At 45.2% G+C, this 23220-nt stretch overlaps 2 protein-coding genes across 14 annotated transcripts in view; one reads left to right on the forward strand and one right to left on the reverse strand.

The window, feature by feature from the left end:
- Positions 1-7910, forward strand: part of RHOQ (ras homolog family member Q) — a 57402-nt gene extending 49492 nt beyond the window's left edge. The window contains exon 5 of the mRNA XM_084829006.1: positions 6261-7910. Coding sequence (XP_084685132.1) covers positions 6261-6356 — 96 coding nt within the window. The 3' untranslated portion in view covers positions 6357-7910. The remainder of the gene's footprint in view (positions 1-6260) is intronic.
- The window catches only part of PIGF (phosphatidylinositol glycan anchor biosynthesis class F), a 37499-nt gene that overhangs the window by 4316 nt on the left and 9963 nt on the right, over positions 1-23220 (reverse strand). For 3 of the 13 annotated variants that reach the window (XM_084829000.1, XM_084829002.1, XM_084829001.1), the window contains exons 5-6: positions 15068-15154; positions 11108-11216 (exon numbers count right to left, since the gene is read on the reverse strand). In XM_084829000.1, coding sequence (XP_084685126.1) covers positions 11108-11216; positions 15068-15154 — 196 coding nt within the window. Of the gene's footprint in view, positions 1-5368; positions 5849-11107; positions 11217-15067; positions 15155-23220 lie in introns of those variants that run through there. The other 10 variants (XM_084828998.1, XM_084828999.1, XM_084828997.1 and 7 more) reach the window with 6 other exon arrangements.

Raw genomic sequence — 23220 nt, forward strand, 5'->3', positions numbered from 1 at the left:
ACCTCCAGGCTGCAAATGGCGGCAGCGGCAGCTGGTCGGAAGACCAGCCGCCGGAGCCGCTGCCGGAGCCTCCACCGCCCGGAAGATCCGCCCCAGTCAAGTCTCATCCTGGGGGGGATCCACGGGAGGGCAGGGGGGCAGGCCGTTCCACCACAGATTTCGAGGGGCCTAATGCACTAATGCACTGGCATTTGGCCTCACCGAGATCCATGGCGGAATTCTCTGCCATCCCTACCCAGATCACTGGCCAACTTCGAACTTAAAGCCGCAACTTGTCTAGGGGTAAGGGAGCAAAAGAACTGTGTTGCAGCTTAGCTCTGTTCTGTGCATTATGGGTATGGGCCATCTTCACTGTGCCTTCTGCTATTCTGAGACAAGTATACACTATATTTCCTTAATCTGTATAATAGGCACAATTTACACCATCCATCCATTCCCCCCCCCTGCTTTTTTTTTTTTCTCATCGCCTGGACAAGTGAAATGTATCCTAGGCATGCGAGAAAATAGTGATGCAAAATTGTCCCTCTTTCTCCACTTTAGCTCCTATCCTATGCTTGCAATACACAAACTCCAGAACTAGTCTTTGAGCTGAGGAGGCAGGAAAGAGAGCTGGCTCATTCTTCTACAATTTCTCCTCCTAGGTACTCACCTTTTCATCACGCTGCTGGTTGACACATTAAGCCAACTTTTCTTTTGCTTTTTGGAATTGACTATGATTTGATCTTCCCACTCATAAGCTTCACATTCCTAAACCTGTGCATTTAGTTATTCTGTAGCATTATTTGGAGGTCTTTAGGAGTGTAGCAAAGATGACGAGCATCATCTTTTCATGAGGTGCCTTAGGTACTCTTTATTGACCTTGCTTCAGTCTTCTAGCTACGGCCTCAGAAAGGTCGTGGTTTCACAGCTGCTTTTTAAACCAAAGATTTGCCTGCGCCCATTCAGTAACATGGCACTGCATATCTTCCGCAAAATGTCAAGAGACTTGTACGTCAGACAATGTATATTCAATGCTAGTATATGTGTGTGCTGTGGCCTGATTAAGGCTGTACTTCCAATGGACATTTTCATTCAAAATCTATTTCATCAGGAACTGACCCATCATTAGAAGGTAATAAAATAATAATAATCTGGGCAGTGATACATGTGTTTGTCTGAAAAACTCTGTTGTACCTTCCAATCCTGTTTATGCCCAGCAGGTCTATGAATATTTGAACCTAATCATGTATTGTTCTATTAACAGGGGCAATAGCTTGATGTGTTCCTAGCTATCATCACTGATGGGTTAAAGCCTCTCCCATTTGTCCATCACAAAGGCAGTAGAAATATAACCATCCAGATCTTATAACCACAATTCAGAAAGCAGCCAGGGGCTATGGGCTCACACCTTCCCACCCCCCCTTAAATAAGGGGAGAGGTAACCTCAGGCCTGGAAGACAAATTCAGTCCTCTCAGGATCCCCATCCACCCCCCCCCCCCGGGGTTCCTCATATTGCCCCACCGCTGTCCCCCAACTCCCATTCATTTGACTGTTTCCTGGCTTTTGTGCAATTTCTCCCCCCATTCTAAAAAGTTGAAGCGCCTCTCCTAAGGCTTAACTTACTGACAGTAAGACGTTTAAGCTACAACATGCTGGTGGGTTTTTGGCTTTTGTTTTTGGTGGGGCTGTGCCTTTTGCTTTTGACCCTGCAACCTTCTCCGAAATTGAATTCAGTGCTCAGGCTGAAAGAGGTTCAACAGCCCTGCCTTAAACTGTGGTTAAGGATAGGTTGACATTGACATGAATACTGGCTAGGGCTGACCGTAGTTCCTTCTTAACCAGGAATCTTAACTAGGTTCAAAGGCTGCTGCAGTGATTCACTTTAGGCGCGACTAATATCAGAGTTGGGCAGGAAAGGGAATTTGCTCATGGGAGAAGGGGGCCGCAGGGATCCTGTGATCTACTCTCCAACTTTTAACTGGTCAAGAGATGGGGCCTTTTAAATGTGCATTGGTCTAAAGAGTTTAGCGATACAGTGGGAGACAATGCATGGAGAAATCTTCAGGGGTTTGGAATCGTTATTGTTTCCTCCTTTATGAATCAATACCCTGGACCTCTTGCTATTTCATCTCTATACACATAATTATAACTGGAACTTGCCAACTGCTGCTGTGCTGATTTCTAGTCGGTATAGCTTTTTTCTCATCCGAAAAAGTGCTCTCTAAACCAGAAAAATAAATACCCCCCCCCCACAGTAAGCATTCTTCAGCTGTTCAGATCTTACAGTAATCATTTTTCCATTCTCCCACACACCTCTTTCTCATAAATGCTAGAGGCACTGTAAGAGGCACACAGCCTGGCCTTTCTCTTAGGGATCGCTTAGGAATGTTTTGAGACGAGGCAGTTCAAACCAAGACTGCGGTGTGGTCTGTTCAGAAAATAAAGCCTTGACATGAGCCATGGCTTGCTTTTATTTTGCACTGTTTTGAAAAGATGTAAGGCCAGGAGCTGCAGAACTGCACAACTAGGGGCATGCGCCCCCAACATGGCTTTCAAGTGGGATTTCTCAAACACGAGCTGCCCAGCAAACTCAAGGGAGGAGATTTTCAGAAGCAGCTTGTGCGGTCTATAATCGGAAGAAGAAAAATCCCACAGGGCATGCAAAAAAAAACCCCTTGGGCTTCCATAAAGTAGCTCCTTGGATCCTGGCCACTGGCTGAGTGATATCACTAGGACATTTTATAAGAATTCTGTTCACAGAGACTCATCATTTATGCAGAACTATTCTGCCTGTTTCAACCATCACAAACTGTGCCTAGAATGCTCACCTATGAAACCCAACCTTTGCCTCCATTTTTATCTCCCTCCTCTCTCATACGCATACATGTACACTCAACCATATGGGAGCATATTACAATGTGTGTGAATATGGTAACCACATGCGAGCATCCCACCCAGATGTTATGCAGCTATGGAGGGTGTTGATTGGGTGGGGGGAAGCCCACACGAGTGGCCCCACCCACATAGTTGCAAGGAATATACTTTGGATAACACAACAGAGAGACTGTTCCCACAACCCTGGGTGTGTGAGGGAGTTTGAATCATGATGCAGTGTCAAGCCAGGAAAGCTTACTTGGACTGGTGATACACACCTGAGGTGCATAACAACAGGGGGCAGACTTAGGGTTGCACGCACTACTTTTTTCCCAGAGGTTTTATGACATCAGCCATAAAGATAACGGAACAAGGTGCTTCTGAACACATGCTTAGTCCAGGAATTTATTTTCAGTACTGGAACTGGGGGTTGCCCACACATCCTCCCACATAGCAATCTACTCCTTTTCTCCCCCTGCCTTAAGCTTTCTCGATTTCAGCAGCCTAATTTAGTTGGAGAGGCTTTTTGTCACTTTTCTGAGAGCCAGTGTAGTGTAGCGTTAGAGCGCTGAACTGGGGCTCGGGAGATCTCGGTTCTAGTCCCCACTTGGCCATGAAGCTCACTGGGTGACTTGAGCCAATAATTCACTCTCCATCTAAACTACGTCACAGGGTTGTTGAGAAGATAAAATGGAGAGAGGGATCATTATTTACAGTGCCTTGGGCTCCTTGGAGGAAAGGCGGGATATAAATGCAATAAATTAAAACACTGGGAATCAGAAACCCTTGCTGATCTATTACAAATCCACTGGGATATACCAGTAGATGTCAATCCATCTTCTGCCCACCCCAGGTGTACAATTCTGTAAGCGTTTTAAGGTTTCAGCCGTTTTCAACACTCCCCCCCCCCCATAGTGATGGGTCAGTAAGCCTTATATCAAACTTGTAATGGATGGCAAGGGGCAGTAGTGCCTATACTTTGAATCTGTGGTCAGTGGTTTGTCCAGAGCCACCACAGGGCTTTTTAAAGACACCACAAAACAGGTGGGCAACATCTAGTCCACCACATGAATCACCCTGCATGCTTCTTAGGTTTGTTTACTTAGCATTTACAACGCGCTTTTAAGCATTTTTCACACATTTACCTTGTGATCCTTAGAGAAAGCCTATAAGGTAGACCAGTATTATTAAACCCAGGCTTTGGCCAGCGGCCAGGAGGAAAATGAAGGATGAAAAGAGAGCGGCTTGCTTGAGGGCCACCTGGCAACTTCATGACAAAGGGAAGACCTAAACCCATCTTCTCCAACCCGGTGCCCTCCAGATGTGTTGGGACTGCAAGTCCCATCACTCCCAACCAGCATAGCCATGCTGGCTGGAAATGATAGGTCTTGCAGTCCCAACACATCTGGAGGGCACCAGGCTGGGGAAGGCTGATTTAAACCATGGACATTCTCAGTCTCCTAGCCGCTGTGCTACGCAACTCAAACTTTCTAGCCCTCATGAAGGCTTAAATAAAATTAAAGGCCCGCTTCAGCCGCTACCTTTTGCCACCACCCCAACAAATCCCCACTTACAAAATACACGCACAGCAACATTTATGAATGTATGTGTATCAGCCTTAGCCAGCCTAGCCAGTGGCCATGATGGCTGAGGATGATGGGTGCTGTACTCCCAACACATCTAGAGGGCGCAAGGCTGGTGCAGATTGTATTTTTTACCTGCAAGATACACATCCATGGGAACTGCTGTTGAGGCACACAGGCATGAAGACACTCTGCACTTGCATTTTGTACACGGCAATTGGTTTGAGGATGAGCAGTAGTACCTGGTGGCAGCCCTTAGAAAAATCACAGCTTTAATTTCTGAATTGCTGCGAATAAGAACCTGGGAGTAGGACAACCTGATGCCCTCTGGATATTTGAGATTACAACTCCCAGCAATCCTGACCACTGGCCACACTGGCTGGAGCTGATGGGAGTTGCAGTCCAAAATTATTATTATTATTATTTACATTTCTATACCGCTCCATAGCCAAAGCTCTCTGGGCAGTTTACAAAAGTTAAAACATTAAAATACAAGTTTAAAAACCATTGACATAAAAGCATACAGACAGTATATACAAACAATATATAACTAAAAACAACTTTGAACTAAAAACAATTTTTAAAAAATCCAACAATAAAACAACACAGCTTAAAAACAGTATACAAGAATCGACAAAAAGGAATGGGAGTTCTAAAAAGGAAAGGCCAGTTAAAAACCCTCAAAGAGGTCAGCAGGTGCATTTCAACCAGCAGGTCATTCCACAACTGAGGGGTGGCAAAGGAAAAGGTCCTCTTGCGTGTGGGGACTCACATTAGGCAGCCACAGGAGATTGCCTTCAGAGGACCTTAGGTGGCAGGCTGGGACGTAGGGGAGAAGGTGCTCCCTAAGGTACCTTGGGCCTAGACCATGTACGGTCTTAAAGGTAAAAACAAGCACTTTATATTTTGCTTAGAAACCAATTGGCAGCCAGTGTAAAGATTTTAAAACCGGTGTAATATGGTCTCCACGGCATATCCCAGAGACCAAACTGGCTGCCATATTTTGTACCAGTTGAAGTTTCTAAACTAAATATACAGGCAGCCCCAAGTACAGCGCATTGCAGAAATCTAGCCTAGAGGTTACCAACACGTGCACTACCATTACCAGGTCCGCACGTTCCAGGAATGGGCGTAGCTGACATATCAGCTGAAATTGATACCAGGCACTTCTCACCGTTGCCTCCACCTGGGGTGCCAGGAGCAGGGTTGGGTCAAGAAGCACCCCCAAGCCATGAACTTGCTCCTTCGGGGTGAGTGCAACCCCATCCAGAACTGGTTGACATACCTCAATACCTGAATTAGGACCCTTCACGATGAGCACCTCTGTCTTGCCTGGATTCAACTTCAGCTTGTTCTCCCTCATCCAGCCCATTCCTGACTTCAGGCAGTCATTCAGAGGAGTCATATCTTCCTTGGATAACGATGTTAAGGATAAATAGATTTTGGTGTCATCAGCATACTGACAACACCCAGGCCCAAACCTCCTGATGATCTCTCCTAGCGGTTTCATAGAATAGTCATAGAATAGTAGGGTTGGAAGGGGCCTACAAGGCCATCGGTTTCATGTAGGTATTAAACAGCATTGGGGATGGAATAGAGCCCTGAGGGACTCCACATAATAGTTCCTTTTTTGAGGAACAACTATCCCCGAGTGACACCATCTGGAACCATCCTGACAGAAAGGAACGGAACCACTGCAGAGCAGTGCCCCCAACCCCCAACTCCCTTAGGCAGTCCAGAAGGATACCATGGTCGATGGTATCGAATGCCGTTGAGAGATCCAAAAGAATCAACAGGGATGCTCTCTCCCTTTCAATCCCCAGGTGAAGATCATCCACCAAGATGACCACGGCAGTCTCAACTCCCTATACTGCTCTGAAGCCAGTTTGAAATGGGTCCAGGTAATCATTTTCATCTAAGACTGGAGGGCACCTGGCCTCATGCAAAATCCAATCAGACCATGATATTTCAGTAGTTAACTGTTCTGCTTTTAGATACCGTTGAACAAGATTCCATAAACCTTTTGAACGATCACAAAACTGCTAACCTCAGAGGAATGTATCCAAAGGGAAGAAAATAATGTGTGTGTGGGGGGGGGGGGATGCCACTGGTTCTATAGGTGACTTTCAGTTTTCAGTTAATAGTGTGCCTTACAAAAATTTCATAAAGTTAAAGTACATGAATATATATAAAATGAAAAATCTGAATTACCAACCTATTTAAGGGAAATAGACCAACATTGCACACCTATGCCTGTCTATTCAGATGTAAGCCTGATGAAGTTCAATGCAGCTTACTCCCAGGAAAGTATGCATAGGATTGCAGCCTAAGTGATATTTAGCAAGTTATATATTTGGGGGGGGGGGATGTCTATTTTTAGACAATAAATTTTATTTCCACTGTAATTTCATAGCTCATATTGTATTATAAATAGGCATTTCTCCAGGAGCTAATTTTTGCTGAAAGGTGCAGTGTGGTTTTTTTTTTCAGATTTGTAGATATTGAAAATTACCTGATTGCATTAAAAAAAACACTTTTAAAAAAGGAGGGGGTGAAGAATATGAAGCCAGAAACAAAAAAAAATTCAGTGTGAGAAATCTGGCCATGCTGGCTGAGGAGGGTGGGAGTTGTAGTCCCAACCCATCTGAAGGCACCACCTCGCAGGAGCCTGCTTTAGAAGATGTCAGATTTGCTGTCACATGACACAGAGTAGATCGCGAGAGCCTATTCTTTAACTTGCTCTCACTGGAATAAGAAACGATAGCGGGAGGAACTGCCCACGAGGAAGCAGATATTAAACCAGAGATTACTCAGGCACAGAATGGCTGGGACCAAAGTGGCACTGACAAAACAAGCTCTTTTTGGCATTACTTACATCTGGTGGTGTAGTGGTAAATTCTGAAGTGCGGGCGCTCATCATGACAGTCCCCATAGCCACGCCCCCAAGGAGAGCCCAAAGTTGCAGGCAGCTGTGTTGAACCACATCAGCAAACCAGTTCTAGCAGTTTTCATCTCCACTAGGAGGTCTTGTGTAAAGCTAGTGGGTCTTCAAGAGCAAGCCACCCCAAAACAGAACAATATATTGTCGTTGGGAAAATTCATTTCCCCCAAACTACTGCAAGGATTGCAGCTCAGCTCAGAGGGAACAGGGAATGCTGAGGGGGTGGCAGATGACATCAGTGTCCCTGCCAGATAAAAAATGTTGGTGCTGCCTCCCTGCGATCCCTGGTTCCACAGGGTTACATCTTACATGTCAATTCAATGTCAATGTGATCAGCCTAGGGACACCTCCCCATCCCTTCTCAAAGGCAGACTGGCATCAGCATTTCTTCCCCCATGGTTCGATGACCACATTTTGGGGGGGAATTTGTAAAAGAATACACGCTTCCCCAATCAATACTTCTTGAGTTCTGAAAGTCATCCGTTGATAGAAAGTTTTACATTTTCCAATAAAAGCAGTTTTTATGACTTCCACCCCAGTGACTCATCATCTATTGTATTGCCTTAGTCTGGACAACACCGAGATAAATGCCTATGTACAAGCTGCTTTGCAGCATTAAGAAAGGGTTCATTCAACTTACCTATAAAGAGGATAACAACGACGATGACAACATAACAATAATATAAACCTGATAAGTGCTGGGGGGGGGGGGCAGGTAGGTTCAGAATGTTTGGTGGTGGTAAAGTTGAAGGCACTGCTAATTTGCAGGCTGCGAAAGCCCTGTTAATATTGTTGGAGTCTGCCCAGCTCCTTCCAATGGCTTTGGAGCAGGGAGGTGGTCATACAGGAAATTATTAGTGATGGGCAGTTCCCTAAAATATCGAAGTGTCTTGTGGCACCTTAAATCAGGAGTGGGTGGAACGTAAGTCTGGATCTACCGGTAGATCTCTGGCCAACTTGCAGGATTTCTGACTTGCAGTTGTTTCAGAATAGCAGCAGCAAAATAACTCCCCTCCTGCCCTAAATTTTACTGCAGGAATGAAGAAGGCTGAGGGCGGCAAGTAGTGGCTTTTTGTGTAGCAAGATGGTGAGCTCCATTCAGCTCTGGTCCTCAAAGCAAATTCCTGGGCTGAGAATTCTTTCAGTCCAGGTGTATGTCTTGTGTACCAGGCTAGATCTGGTTCATGGATCTCAGGGTTTTAGCCCACCCTTGCCTGAAAGACTGACAGATTTACTGTGATGTTAAAGCTTTGTGGAATTTGTCAGACTCAAAAGTGGGCTCTGGTCTATGAAAGGTTCTGCTACCAATAAGCCTGTTCGACTTTAAGATGTCACAAGACTCTTGGTTGCTTTCAAAGCAACCCACAAGCACAGTTATCCTCAGGAGAATGTTCCCTCAATTTCTAAAAGGGTCTCCCTTCTGGTTCCCTTTGAAGATGGGAGGCTGCTCATAGTTAGGTCCCAAGGATGTGCTGATGGGCAGGTTTTGCCATCCTTTAAAAAAAAAATGTTGGTGCCTCTTCTTGGGGCATCCATGCATTTCTTCCTCACTCCTCTCCACAAATGCCTCCCTCCACTTCTGCTTACAGGCCAGGCTTGTGTCCAGACCAGGTCATGGTTTTCTGCCTTTCCTAATTCCATCAGCTGATCCTCCATTTATTTTGTATTTGGATGCATATGCCCTAGTACATGTCTCCTGTCAAAGGGCAAAGACTATGTGGGTGGAGAATTAGACATGTGCCTCTTAAAAAAGAAAAAAAAAAGAAAAGCAGGGATCCAATCCTTCTCTGCTCTCTACACCCACATTTTCAAAAGAGATGTGTGCATGCCCTTTACCCTTGATTGATGTGTGTGTGTGTGTGTGTGTGTGTGTGTGTGCGAGAGAGAGAGAGAGAGAGAGAGAGAGAGAGAGAGGCTCTGAGTTCACACATAAGGGTGGCAAATTGTGGGTTAATTAACCCACGAATTACCAGTGCCATGTGGCACCACCATTCTGCTCATGCAACCACCGATTGGTCTGCTCACAGGTTGCTTTGTGATGTGCCAACTGTGGGTTAAACAACCCAAAGTTAACTTGAAATAAAATCCGTGTAACACCAGTACAATTTAATTCCAACTCGGCTGCAAAACAATTAATGCCCAAAATTCCTTCCCCTGGGTTGGGCTGCACCAGCTGGGAGAATATTTTAATCTACTTCCCATGGTTAACAGAATCAGTTTATGCCCCATCTCCCTCCCCTCACTCCAGTCACTAGAGGACTTTTACATTGGTTTTAAAAATCAGAAAGGCAGAGGCTATGCAAACTCTAAAACGGCATCAACTGCCAACAGCAGTTCAGGCAAGCTCAGCTTCCCTGCAATCCTGCAAGCTTCACATTTTCCCCATAAACAGCAAAAAAAAAAAAAGCTGAAGCTTGCCAGGGCTCCGTTTGGAAATTGCAGAGTACGTTCGCGGGGCAGGGCTCGGCCACTTCACTCGTGCAGATCCATTTGGAGGCAACAGCCATTTCAAATTCAGGTTGCTAAGTGCTTTTAATGGAAGGAAGCTGCAATGCCACAGGCCGCATTCTCAGATGGAAGAAGAGCACGTGGCCCCCATGACATCAATGGAGCTGCATCAGTGGCTGTGGACTGGTCTCAAAGAATGACATTTCTGCACCATTAATGGATAGCGAGGTAATCTGTTTGCCAAGTGAACCAGGAAATACTCAGGCAGCCACGTAATCCATACTGTTCTCTCTCTCTCTCTGACTGGGTTTGCACAGACGCTTAAGCCATGGTGGCTGGTGGTGCATACTGGCAGCCATTTTGATTATTCAGCCCTTGCCATGGCATCTGAACCCAGGCAGCAGGGGTTGCTGGAGAGGGAAACAACCCTCAAATAACCCGCAGTCTGTTGTAGGGTTATTTGAGGGTTGTTTTCCCCTCCAACAACCCCTGCTCCCCGGGTTCAGGTGACACGGCAAACCACAGCAACCCCATGCTAGGAGCTGAATATTCAAAATGGCCACCAGCACCCACTGGCACCCACTGTGACTTAAATAAGTCATGGTGGCCTACACTGATTGTGTGAACCGGCCCTTTCTCCCCCAGGGGTGTTGTTCCACCTGGGCCCACAGGGCCCAAGCCCTGAATCTCGCTGTGAATGATGGGAGCTGCAGTCCAACACATCTGGCAGGCATGAGCTTAGGGAAGGCTCAGTTAGCACATGTACATTTTATGCAGATTTGGGTCCTATGAGTCCAAACCCTGAATCTTTTAAGATCCTAGCAACAGCCTTGCTCTGTCCTGTTGTGAAAGTAGCTCCATCATCTGTCAATTAATGAAACAAAAGTATCATCCTCATGAAGAAACTGAGGTAAAAGTTTAAAAGCTTAACATGGAGGATGCTTGGAGTTGTAGGATGTTCCTCTGTCTAAACATGCATAGGATTGCACCCTGAATGGTTTAACATTGGGACCCCAGGACTGAGGCTCCCACCTTTGGATTAGATCAAGTCCTAGAGAAAAGGTTGAGTGATGGCCATTTTCCAGAATACCAAAACTTCCACATTCGTGACGGTACTTCTGAATACCAGACGTTGGACGGCAAGCAATAGGAAAGCCAGTCGCCTCCACGCCCTGTTTGCAAGCGTCTCAAAGGGTTCCTGCTGGCTGCTCTTGGAAACTGCACTGGACAAGATGGATCATGGTCTGATCCAGCCCTGTGAATTTATAGAAAGAAACAAACCTGCCATGGGCGATCCCAATCCAGGGGAATAGGAAATGCTCCAAACCAAGCTCCCACCACACTGCACATTGTTGTAATCTGCAGACTGTTATCCCAGATGGACATAGCCCTGGGAAAAATGAAAGAAACATTCAGAAACATTGGAAAATGCGTTCATTCATTCACTCACAATATTTGACTGATCTACCCAGAGAGTGAAAATCCTAAGCATGACACTAAACTATAACCATTATGACGCAGGTCTCACTGAAGACTTACTTCTGAGTCAGAGGTGAGCAACCTGTGGCCCTCCAGATGTTTTGGCCTGCAACTCCCATCAGCCCTTGCTAGTATACCCAATGGTGAGGGCTGACGGGAGCTGTTGGCCAAAACATGTGCAAGGGCAGGAGAGAAAGTTGGGAAACTCTAAGTATACAGGCAACAGTGACCAAAAAAAGGATGCAATGATTGCTCATGCAATCCCCTCCCACTCTTCAGCAGCCCATCTGGGGCCAGCCCTTGCTTTACAAAAGGCGCACGTACAAGAATGCAATGTGATTTTCCATCCTTGTCCATGTCAATGGCCAAGATCCGCATCAGGGTGAAGCTGGGCCATCTGCACACAACAGACCAGGCCCACTTCCTTCCAGTAACACATCCTGCCTAGCCACTTGGGTCAGCTGGAGAGGCTTTTTTGCATGTCCCACTGCCAGAAGGTGGCGGGAACAGACAAAAGGGTCTTGGCCATTGCAGCACCCAAACCATGGACCTATCCACTCCAAGAAACCTGTCTGAACCCCTATTTGCATTCCGAATGCTGGCTGAAAGCTGTTTCTGTTCCGGCAGGCCTAAGGTCTGCCTGCCTCTTGACTACCCTTATATCTAGCTCTTTTCCACTGAACTGTTGTTTCTTTGCTGCTTCTCTATTTTTGTTCAATCTTAAATTGGATCATAGATGCTACCCTACTCTGGTGAAATTGAGTTTTATCAACCCTTCTGTGCATTGTCTCCAACAATTAGGGACTAAAGAACACAAGTTCTTCTTTCACACGTGGTGGCTTTGCCCCCATGGATCAGACTTTTTGGGATTGTATTTTTAATCAGATTTCTATTATTACTAAACAATTAGTTCCCAAGACCCTAGTACTCGCACTCCTTTCCCAAATTATAGATACAAAATTAGTACAAAGGGAACTTAGCACTTTTCTTCTAATAGCAGCTCAACTTACAATAGCAGGGAGGTGGAAATCTTCAGATTTTACTTTAGAGATTTGGTATAGTCATGTATGGAACCTTGCCCCGACAGAAAAGCTAACTCAGAACTTACGTATGGCAAAGGAACATACTAAATCTGAGGCATATGACACTACTTGGCTTCCTTTTATCACCCATGTATCCGAAATCTCTTAATAAAGATGTTAATTTTATTTTTTTTTTAATGGTGGTTGTTTGCCACTTTGGAGATTTGGCAAAAAATGAAAAGATGGGATATAAATGAAAAACAGACAAAACAAGCAACCCCCAAACCAACCTAACATATCCTCGTACAGGCATATATGCAAAAACGTGATATAGGGACTGCATCACACTTTACACAGCCAATGTTTTTGCCATATCTCTCCCATGGAACAGTCTGTAAACATAGTGGAATACATCTTGCAGGCCTTTTTCTTCAGCTTGTATCAATTTAAAACTGGTAAATAAAGTAACCACAATGATCCTTAGCTGTCCCAGTGGTGGCATCGTTTGTTTCTTTAGGGCTTGGAGTTTGCAGACACTTTGCCATCTGGTTGCAACATTATTACTGCGATTGTATACGCAGAGAGAGAACACAGCAACTTTTCTGCTAGCTCAGAAGTGTTCATGACAGACAAAATAAACCAAAATCACAAGGCGGAAGCAACATTTCAAATTCGTAAGTATATTGGCACCTACAAAATCAAGTCCAGCATAAACAAATACTTTTGTGCAGACCGCGAGGGAGTATCTCTTGCTTACTCTTCACTACATTTATCCCATTGCTTAGTCATGATACCTGTGCTAACAACCGACGTTGGCCAGGGTTAGAAAAGGGGAGGGAGACAGAGAGAGAGAGAGAAGCAACTAAGCAGAAAGTGCAATTCTTTATAATGTTACACATACTTCGCAAAAACGTATAATGTTAGACATACGTCGCCGATGGGATTTATTGCTCCAGTTTTCAAATAGTCACTGATTGTTAGGGGTTATGTAGCTCTGCATGACTAAGGGTGCAATCCTATGCAGGTTTAGAGAGAAAAGAGTCTTACAACTCCCAGCATTCCCCAGCCAGCATAAGAGACTTATGGGAGTGGGGATGTCACAGATGGTCATTTTTAAAAGAGAATGAAAAGAGATTAACCACATTCTAGGATCTGAGCTAAAAAATTAGCAGCAAAGCAACATTTATGAATCATACAAAAATAAATCAAAACAGTTAAAATCTGCAGCAGATTGTGAGGAGCTACAGAAGGCTTTCATAACAGAAATTGGGCAAGAAACAGATGATACTCCAGGTGGTAGGTACAAAACAGATACACATTGCGGGGGGGGGGGATAATCCATAGTACAAATTTGCAGGCTTAGCCTCTAACTGTGCAGTCCTATACATGTCTACGAGTAAGGAAGCCTCAGTGAGTTCAATAGTATTTACTCCAAGGTAAATGTATACAGTCCCTCATCCCATGGGGTGCACAGGTCTCTCTGGCCTGATTGGGCATTGGAGGCCCACTCTTTATTCTCAGACTTCAGCTTAGGGCATTGCACATGCACATAAGGAAGGGGTGTGAGACAAAAGAGCCGTAGGACAAGCAAGCCCAGAGCCGAATCCAGAATCTGTAGTGGATGAAGAAGGTGAAAGCTGAGGCTGATTTCCTGCAGTGCCAGCACACCCTGTAGTACCTGTGAATTTTGGCTGTGCGGCAGCAGCTCCCAGGGAGGGGGAAAAATAGCAGCACCCTTGTTAGAGCAGAAACAGTCCTGCTTGGGAGGGTTTGCATGTAGGAAGCTGCCGGCTAACATCTCAACTCTGAGCTCATGCAGGAAGTGGTGGTAATGCTCAGAGAGAGACACGACATTCCCCCTATTACTTATTTAAAATATTTATTGGCCGCCTTTCAGGGCAGAAGCCCTCCCAAGGCAGCTTATAACAATACATAAAAACAGTCAACATACTAAAAGTGATAAAAACATAGAAACAATAAAAACGAACAATAAAACCAACAATAATGTTAACGGCAGCAACAGCGGCAGTCATATCAATAGAAGGCCAACATAAAATAATATTTTCAAGGCCTTCTTAAACGTCTGCAACGATGGAGCATGGCAGACCTCCAATAGCAGCTTGTTCCAAGGATGTGGGGCCACTGCAGAGAAGGCCCTCTCACATGTGGTCACCCACCTGACTGCTCTCACGGGTGGGAAAACGAGAAGGGCCGCTCTTTCTGATCTTAAAGTGCGGGCAGGCTGATATGGGTGTAGGCGGTCCTTCAAGTAACTTGGTCCCAAACTGCTTAAGGCTTTAAAGGTCAAAACCAGACTTTGAATTGGGCTGGGAAACGCACCGGTAGCCAGTGCAGCTGGCGCAGGATAGGAGTTATATGATCAAATTGAATTGCCCCCCACCAATACTCGGGCGGCCGCATTCTGCACAAGCTGGAGTTTCTGAACTGTCTTCAAAGGGAGCCCAACGTATAGCGTATTACAATAGTCCAGCCTAGACGTGACTAGTGTGTGGATAACTGAGGCAAGGTCCATCCTCTCCAGACAGGGCCGCAGTTGGCATACCAGCCTAAGCTGGTAAAAGGCACTCAAGGACACTGCAGCCACCTGGGCTTCCCCAATTAGCTCAGAGTCGAGGAGGACTCCCAGACTGCGCACTTGGTCTTTCAGGGGGAGTGCAACCCCATCTAAGACCAGTTGTAAACTTCCATCCAAAGTAGTTGGTTTCCCAACCCACAGTACCTCCTTCTTGTCTGGATTTTCAGCTTGTTCACCCTCATCCATTCCAAAACAGCCTCCAGACACTGGTTCAAGAGTTCCACAGCCTCCCTGGGATGTGCAGATGGAAACGAGAGGTAGAGCTGAGTATCATCTGCACATTGATGACATTTCAGCCCAAACATCCTGATGACTTCCCCCAGCGGTTCCCATCCTCTAAAACAGGGGTGGGCAGAAAGGAGATCTCCAGATGTTTGGACTTCAACTCCCAGCATCCCTGACGGCTGGCCATGCTGTCAGGGGCTTCTGGCAGTTGAAGTCCAAAAATCTAGAGATCTACCGTCTGCCCACCCCTGCCCTAAATCAGCTTTCCCCAGCTTGGTGGTGGTGCCCTCCAGATATTTTGAACTACAAGTTCCAGTAATCCTGACTGACCATTGGCTATGCTGGCTGGGGCTGATAGGAGTTGAAGTCCAAAACAACTGGAGGGCACCAGAATGGGGAAGACTGCCCTAAATCCTTGCTCAGAGCAAGAATAGTTGCACTATCACCACCATTACCCAATACAGAGAGAAAGGGCGTGGTTCTTGTCATGAAGGAGGCTGGAGAAATCTGCAACAGATTCAAATGAGATTGGATTTCTGTGAATCCAGATGGCCTTTTCCCAGGTTGCGCAGATTCCACAGACTTTTGGACTGTTTTTTTAATTGCGCGGGGGGGGGGGGCGCTAACGCACACAAGTGTAAGTGAGCATTTGTAAACAAACGGAATTCTCCTATAAGAAATCTGATTCTGTCAGTGAGTGGACAATGGAACAAAAGCCACTTGACAATCTGAGAAACACAGATGGAATGAATTTAATAAAATCTGTACATCCCTATCTCTCATTCTGGGCTCCAGTCCTGCCCATCATTGGCTGTAGCTGATGATCAACAGACATCATTTAAAAACCCCCAGTTCCACATCCCTGGTATGCAGGACTGTAGCCTAAATTAGTTACTGCCACTCAGGAAAGAAATCCTGAAGTCACCATGGATTACCTGTATACTAACAATGTATACATATTTATTTATTTAATATATTATATTTTTAATCTGCCCAATAACCAACATTCTCTGGGCAGATTACAATCAAAAGACTAAAATACAAACAATTAAAAATGCAAAATACAATATTTAAAATAATAAAATGAAGGGTGTGAGTGGAATTAACAGAGGGGGCAGGGGGAAATGACACATGAAAATATGACTCCATAAAAATCTGTGGTGCACCGGACTATCACCATGTGCAATTATGGCCAACCCAAATGAAACTAGATATAGCAGAAAGAGAAAGGTAAGTTCAAGAAAGAAAGACCAAGAGAAACAATAAATAACATCCATGGAAGAGAAGCTAAAGAGAAGCCAAAATAAGGAAAAGGTAGTTTTGGGGGGCAGGGAGTTTGAACAGGGCATGTTAGAATATAATAGTGGTATATAGAGTAATATATATATATTACTCTATATACATAGGCTTGCAATGTCAATTGGTAAAATAATAATATCACCATTTGCTAGTGCGCATATATATATATATATATATATATATATATATATATGCGCGCTAGCAAATGGTGACGTTATTATTTTACCAATTGACATTGCAAGCCTATGCATGTTTATCTGGGAGTAAGTCCCACTGAACCCTGTAGGGCTTAGTTCTGAGTAGGCACGCATAGGACTGGACACACTTTTACTGAACAGTAGTGAGCACTTCAGACTGCAGGTGGCAGTTAACATGACGGAATACTCCTCAATGCTTTTTTTTTTTTTATAAAATCCCAGCACTGAAAGCAAGCATGTCAGGGAGGCAGGCAACACCCCAATGTCAACTTTTCTACGAAGGGCGGGGGGAGAGTTTTGTTTGAATCAAAGAGCAGTCAAACACATGAACCCACACCAGCAATCTGAAGTGGTATAGCCTACACACAGATTTACTACACAATAAGCCATTATTATGGGGAGAAAAAATAGGATACCTCCAAAAGACCCAAAGGACAAAAAGAAAAGAACTGTGTCTCATAGAGAAGCAGAGCTATTACTGTTTTCACAGCTGTACCCAGTGTTGACTATGCAACTGACATCCCCTCGGCTCACAAATGCAAGGTAAGCACCTAGCATGGGGCTGCAGAGGAAAGAAACGTGAACAAACATTCAAACAGCAACAGTAATGGAATCACTGCTTGTCTGTAGACAAGCCAGGGCTTTTCATTTAGGTTGTTATTTTAGTCCGTAATGACTGAACAGGCTTTCAAAGAGCATTTTTCTGGCTCCGTTAGCACCGACAATCTTTTCACAGCAATTCGCTCCCACTCTGGGCTTGAGACAGCCGGTCCTTAGCTTAGTGACACTGCTTACAATACCAAGATACCAGAACGCAAACAAAAGCCAGGGGTGGCTACAGGGTGCGTCTTGTTCCCTGTGGGCAGAATCAGAGAAGACTGGAACCCTTGCTGAGCACAGGATGCAATACATTTATATACTTCTTTGTGCAATGCAATATCTCTACAGCGCAGACACCGAAGAACGTTCTCACTCCTCCCAAAAAAGAAAAGAGGGAGCCAAGTCAGGTTTATTTTTTTAAAAAAATGCAAATTCCCAAGAACAGCTGGTGACTCCAAAGAAGGGGGTGCAGTGAATCCTCCCAACACTACTAAATAGTTCCCATACTAGAGCTTCCCCCACAAAAAAACCTGGTGTCTTCCAGACGTTTAAGCCAAGCACTCCCATCATCCTCAACCCATTGGGAGTTATATCCCAAAACATCTGGAGGGACCTGGGTTGGAAGGTTGCCATAACCTTCCAGTGTGGTGTAGTGGTTAGAGCGCTGGACTGAGACTGGAGAGATCTGAGTTCGGACCCTGCACTTGGCCATGAAGCTCACTGGGCGGCTTTGGGCCAGTCACTGACTCTCAGCCTAATCCTACCTCACAGGGTTGCTGTGAAGATGAAATGGAGAAGAGGATCATGGACACCGCCTTGGGCTCCTTGGAGGAAAGGCGGGATATAAATATAACAAATAAATAAATCATAATACCTTCCTTCAGCCCCACCCATGCAAAGCTCCTCCTATCTGCTCCACCTGTGGCAGCCCCTCCTATCAACCACAGTAGCTGAACGGAACCCCCATATTTAGAGGCAGTATACCACTCCATGCAAGATGCTCCTGGACAAAGCGCAGGGAACGCTACTGGCCATACCTGGAAATACATGGCTATACTAGATGAAGGTAAGAGATTTATCTGAGGTAGCAGTGGGGTCTGAGTCCTTTACCTTTACCCAGCGTTTGCAGCTGCAACATCTATCTATGAAGAAAGTGGGAGAGAGGCGACAGCAGGCAAAGGGAACATCAGGGCCTGCTCCAGCCGGACTGCCCCTTGCTCCCAAGAGATGAGAAGGGAAGCAAGACCACTTATTTTTCTTCCTCTTCCCTCCCCATCCCTTCTTCCTTGTGTGTCATGTCTTTTTAAATTGTAAACTTGTGGACAGCGACTGTCTTTTTGCTTAATGATTGTAAGCCACTCTGGGAGCCTTTTTTGGCTGAGGAGTGGGATAAAAATACCACACACACGAAGCAAACTGCTGAGGCTGATAAACAACCGACTTGATCAAGACCACAAATGGAGTACAAGACACAGACAGGGCAGAAACCCCAAACATCAAACCGCTCAAATCACTTCCCCCACAGCCGATCTCCCCCAAATATTCATTTCCCTCACTGATCCCCCCCAAATTCATTTTCCCCACACTGATTCCCATTACCCCCAGATTCCCCACTCCAAAAATGTCTCCCCAAAACACATATTCCCCCTCCCTAATTTCTCCTCTGGTTTCTCCTCCTGCCAAAGTTTGGGAATCAAAGAAAAGGCTGCAGCACAATGGCAGAGCATGCACTCTGCCTGAAAGAGAATCCAGGCTCAGGGTTGCATGCAATGTTAGAGGACCTCCTCCTGCTTAGAGGAGACCCACTGAAATGAATGGGACTTAAGTTAGACTTAACATTGGATACAACCCTCCATCTCCAGTTCAGGCCAGCAAAGAGCCCTGCCTGAAACCCTGGAGAGCTGCTACCCGTCAGCATAAGGCAGGGGTGGGGGAATGGGTAACCCACAGACGTTGCTGGGCTGCAACTCCCATCCTCCCTAACGAGCATAGCCAATGGCGAGGGCTGATGGGCGCTGCAGTCCAACAACATCTGGGGGGATGACGTTCCCCATCCTTGATGTAGACAAGACTGAACCAGATGGCCTGACTCAGTAAAAGGCAGCTTCCTAAAAGGAAAAGCCCAGTCTTTTCCCAGTCGTCAGCTGTGTCTCCCCTTGAGTCTTATGCCAGTAGCGCCCCAATTCTACGCTATAACACCACGGTAAAGAGACAGGAGAACAAAGGCACCGGTATTTCAGCTGGCAGATCAGCAGCCACCAACAATCCCCAAGATGAATGAGCCTGACCTCCACCACTCCCCAAGTCCCTGCTACCCAAACATACTAGCTGGAGAAACAGGCAGACAGGCAGTGAAGCCCTTCTGTGCACTGGCGCTGGCACCACTGGTCTCGGAACCTCAGATCCCCCCCCCCCCCCCGCAAGGTATTTAGTTGGTTTGCTCACATTGCATAGATTTTCAAGGAAATCTTTTGGCCCTTAGGATAGCGGTCGGCTGAACTGGGGCAGGAGTTGCCCTAAGAGGGTGGCGTGAAGCACACAAAAGAAGCTGCCACCATGCGTTCTGATGGGCCAAAGCCCAATGCTCATTTAAATTAATCTGGAGAAGTAACATTTTCAACGGAATGTCATATTGCTGGCTGGAGAACAGGACATTCAAGGTTGTTCGGTGTGCTCCAAGCAGTGCATTTTTACACTTAACAGGAGGTTTTACATCGGGGTCCCCAATGTGGGGCTCCAACAGTGCCCACAAAGTTCTCCACTCCCTGAGCCCTTCAAAACATTGTTTTTAAAATAAAAGCATTGTAATACATTAGGGCAGACATTTTTCTAGCCTTGCTCTTTCTCTCCCCTCGCCCAACCCTCTCCCTCCCAGCCTCTAGCCTCACTATTTCTCTCCCCTGCACCCTATCACCACCTTTTTAGGTCATTTTTGATGAGCCAGGCCCCCATAGCAGCCATTATGGGTCTAGCCACATCCTCCATGGGAGCCCACAGCAGTTTCTCAAATTCCCAAATGTGTCCAGAAGTCCAAAAAGGTTGGGGTTGCCAAGAGCTTCAGCAACTGGCCATTATAGAAATGTAATAAATAAATAAATACATACATTTTACATTGACCTGGCTTGCACGTAACAAGTACCTATACTACTGATCATTGCTTCTGCTTTGTTTCTGCTTTGGTAATCAACCCAGGAATGCCCTGTTCCTAGGTTATGCTCTGTGACATCCAAACCGAGTACTCCTGTTGAGGGAGAAACAACCCAGAGTTTTAACTCAACAACAAACCTTGCAGCACAACCCAGAACAGTGGGAAGTGGAGTGGTAAGGAGGCAGCATGCTCACTCCTGCATGGTTCCACCTAGCCATTGTTTAAATAACCCATGGGTAGTCATTACATGCAAACCTGAATATTGAATAATTAATGGAATGCATTAAAAAAAAGAATTTTTCAGCCAACAATAGTAGTTTCCATTGAGAGGACACAATTTTAACAAAATTAAACTTTAACAAAAGAAGATGGAGAATTTGTTTGCAAGGGGAAAAAAAGATCAATGGAAGTCTAGGACTGCTATATGAAACACTAAGTACTTTGGGGGGAATCTATATAAGAATACGTTAGTGTAACACTTATTATTAGAGATCTACCAGACCCATTTTGCTCATTTCTTTTTAAAACTGAAGCTTGAGCAGTGTAGACATGAAGAAAATTTTGAAACTTCAAAAAAGTTCAAGGCTCAAGCTTCAATAGCAGAACAGTATGTTTACTTGCTCTGCGCCAAAGAGTCTCCTATTGCTCAGTGCCAGTTCATTTGTTCTGAGCCAAACAGTGCCTGATCTGACATCACATCTTTTCAACCTGAAACTTAAAGAAATACTAAAATATCTTTTAAAAAAGAGTACGCCAAACAGTGCCTGATGTGACATCACATGTTTTCGACCTCCATTACCTGCATCCTCTTGCTTTCCTTTTTTTTTCTGTTTGAGTTTGTTTTTATTCGTTTGGCTTCATGGGATGCTGCGTAGATTTCAGGGTGGTTGCTAGGAGCAAAAGCCATGCTCCCCTTGGATTGTATTATTTTGAACAGGACGAATCAGAGAACAAGGAGAGCGGGACTGCTGCTGCTCCTCCCATGATGCCCTGCATGCAGGTGGGGTTTGTGTATTTATTTGTGTATGTGTGTGTGTATGAGAGAGGGGGGGGAGGTTAATGGGTGGGGCAACATGGCAGGAGTGGGGAGGGCATACAACCGGCACCATATTGGATGGCTCTGGCTCAGGGCACGTGAGAGAAAGGTGGCATTTTTTCTTCTGCCCCCCCCCTCACTTTTTGTTTTTCAGGCACAGATTTTTCAGGTACAGGGGTGGGCCCTCTTGGGTAGGGGCTTGGAACACTCCTGTTCCCTGCAAAGAGATGGGTCTGTCTTTCATGTAATGAGAGGGGTTCTTATTGGAATGAGGGAGGGTAACTGTGAGGGTGAATGAGAAGGAGGCAGGTGGGCTGGAAGGCCCCATTTGCTATGGTGGAGGGAGGCTTGCTTTAATGTAGTGGGAAGAGGTTGCATTATTGGGGTGCTCACTGAAGTGAAGCTGATGCGGGACATGATTGGAAAGATGAGAGAGGAAGAGGGAGGGAAAGGAGGAAATGCCCCCTGAAAGTTGTTCCAGTCGCAAGGGAAACGGCCAAACACATTTTCATCCCATCATTCGCAGACTACTAGCCCCCATGGTGACACTGGTTAGACATAATACAACATAATGTGGCCTCGGCTGTGTTTGCAGAAATCTACTGGAAAAGGTAATCATATAAGCCAATTTCTGGGTTCCACCTCTGGCTACATTCACACAAAATGCTAAACCCTAGTTTAGCATGACGAGGAGAAACCACAATGAGTCTCGAGCTCGTGCGTTCCCCACTCTCCCTTGGCACAGTGAGGAGAAGGTTGGAAGCGTTTGCTACACAGCAGGCTAACTGCATCTTGTCATGACGAGTGATATGCAGGCGGCGCAATGCGCGTGATACAGTACTCCAAAAACAAACAACACCAGCAGCGCATCCAGTTTATAATTTGTTATATATTGTTTTAAAAAATCTAAAATTTAAAAATTTATAGCTTAAATTTTTTAAAAACGTTTAACAGCTTTTAAAATGTGAAACATTTCAGTAGAAAACACCAGCTTCAGTCACAAATAAGAGAACACCCTCCTGCCAGCGCTACTTTGGATGTTGGTCACTGTTTTTAAGTTCTATTCCAGTGCTATATTTTAGCATGGTCTTTACCTTGTGCAATTTCTCAGGTTTGGGGATAATCGATGCTTGCCATGACTTTTAGACTTCTCTTTGATCCAAAGCAGTTGGTTTAGCGTTAGCTGCTATGTAAGGAATTGTTTATGCAGAAATTGTGATTCTGGACTGTTTTTACCCTTTCTGTACATCTCCCAGAGCACGATTGCCACAGGGTGACTGACAAACGGAATTAATTGATAAAATAATAAATAAAAAGATACAAACATTGGATTTTTAGTATTCCATTCAGGTTGTAGTAGCTCTTCCCTGTTTGTGTCTTTGGGCACACAAGTTCTATGTTATGTGTGTGTCATCAATACACTCACACACAAAAACATAAAAGCAGGACAACAAACTATGAGAGGGCCAAACTGGATCAGACCTTCTGATCTGATGCCAATCCCTTCATTCATCTTTAAAATATATCCCGTTCAAACCACTTTTTCAAAATGGCTTTTTGACAAACACCTACAACATACTAATTCACATGTCTCTACTTCCTCAAAACAAAATCTGTGAGGAAGCGTATCAAAAGCTCTAACAAGCGTAGACTTCATTTTTACTAAGCCAATCAACCTCGGTGGTGGACTAGAGTGAAACATCAGTCATTCCTTTTCCCTACTTCCCACATGGATCCTTCTATCAGAAAGTTATCATACTACAGCCTTTCCCAACACGGTGCCCTCCAGATG

This window comes from Heloderma suspectum, chromosome 1 (assembly GCF_057233095.1).
Source record: "Heloderma suspectum isolate Gila_16-S chromosome 1, 16-S_ref, whole genome shotgun sequence".
Taxonomy (NCBI): Eukaryota; Metazoa; Chordata; class Lepidosauria; order Squamata; family Helodermatidae; genus Heloderma; species Heloderma suspectum.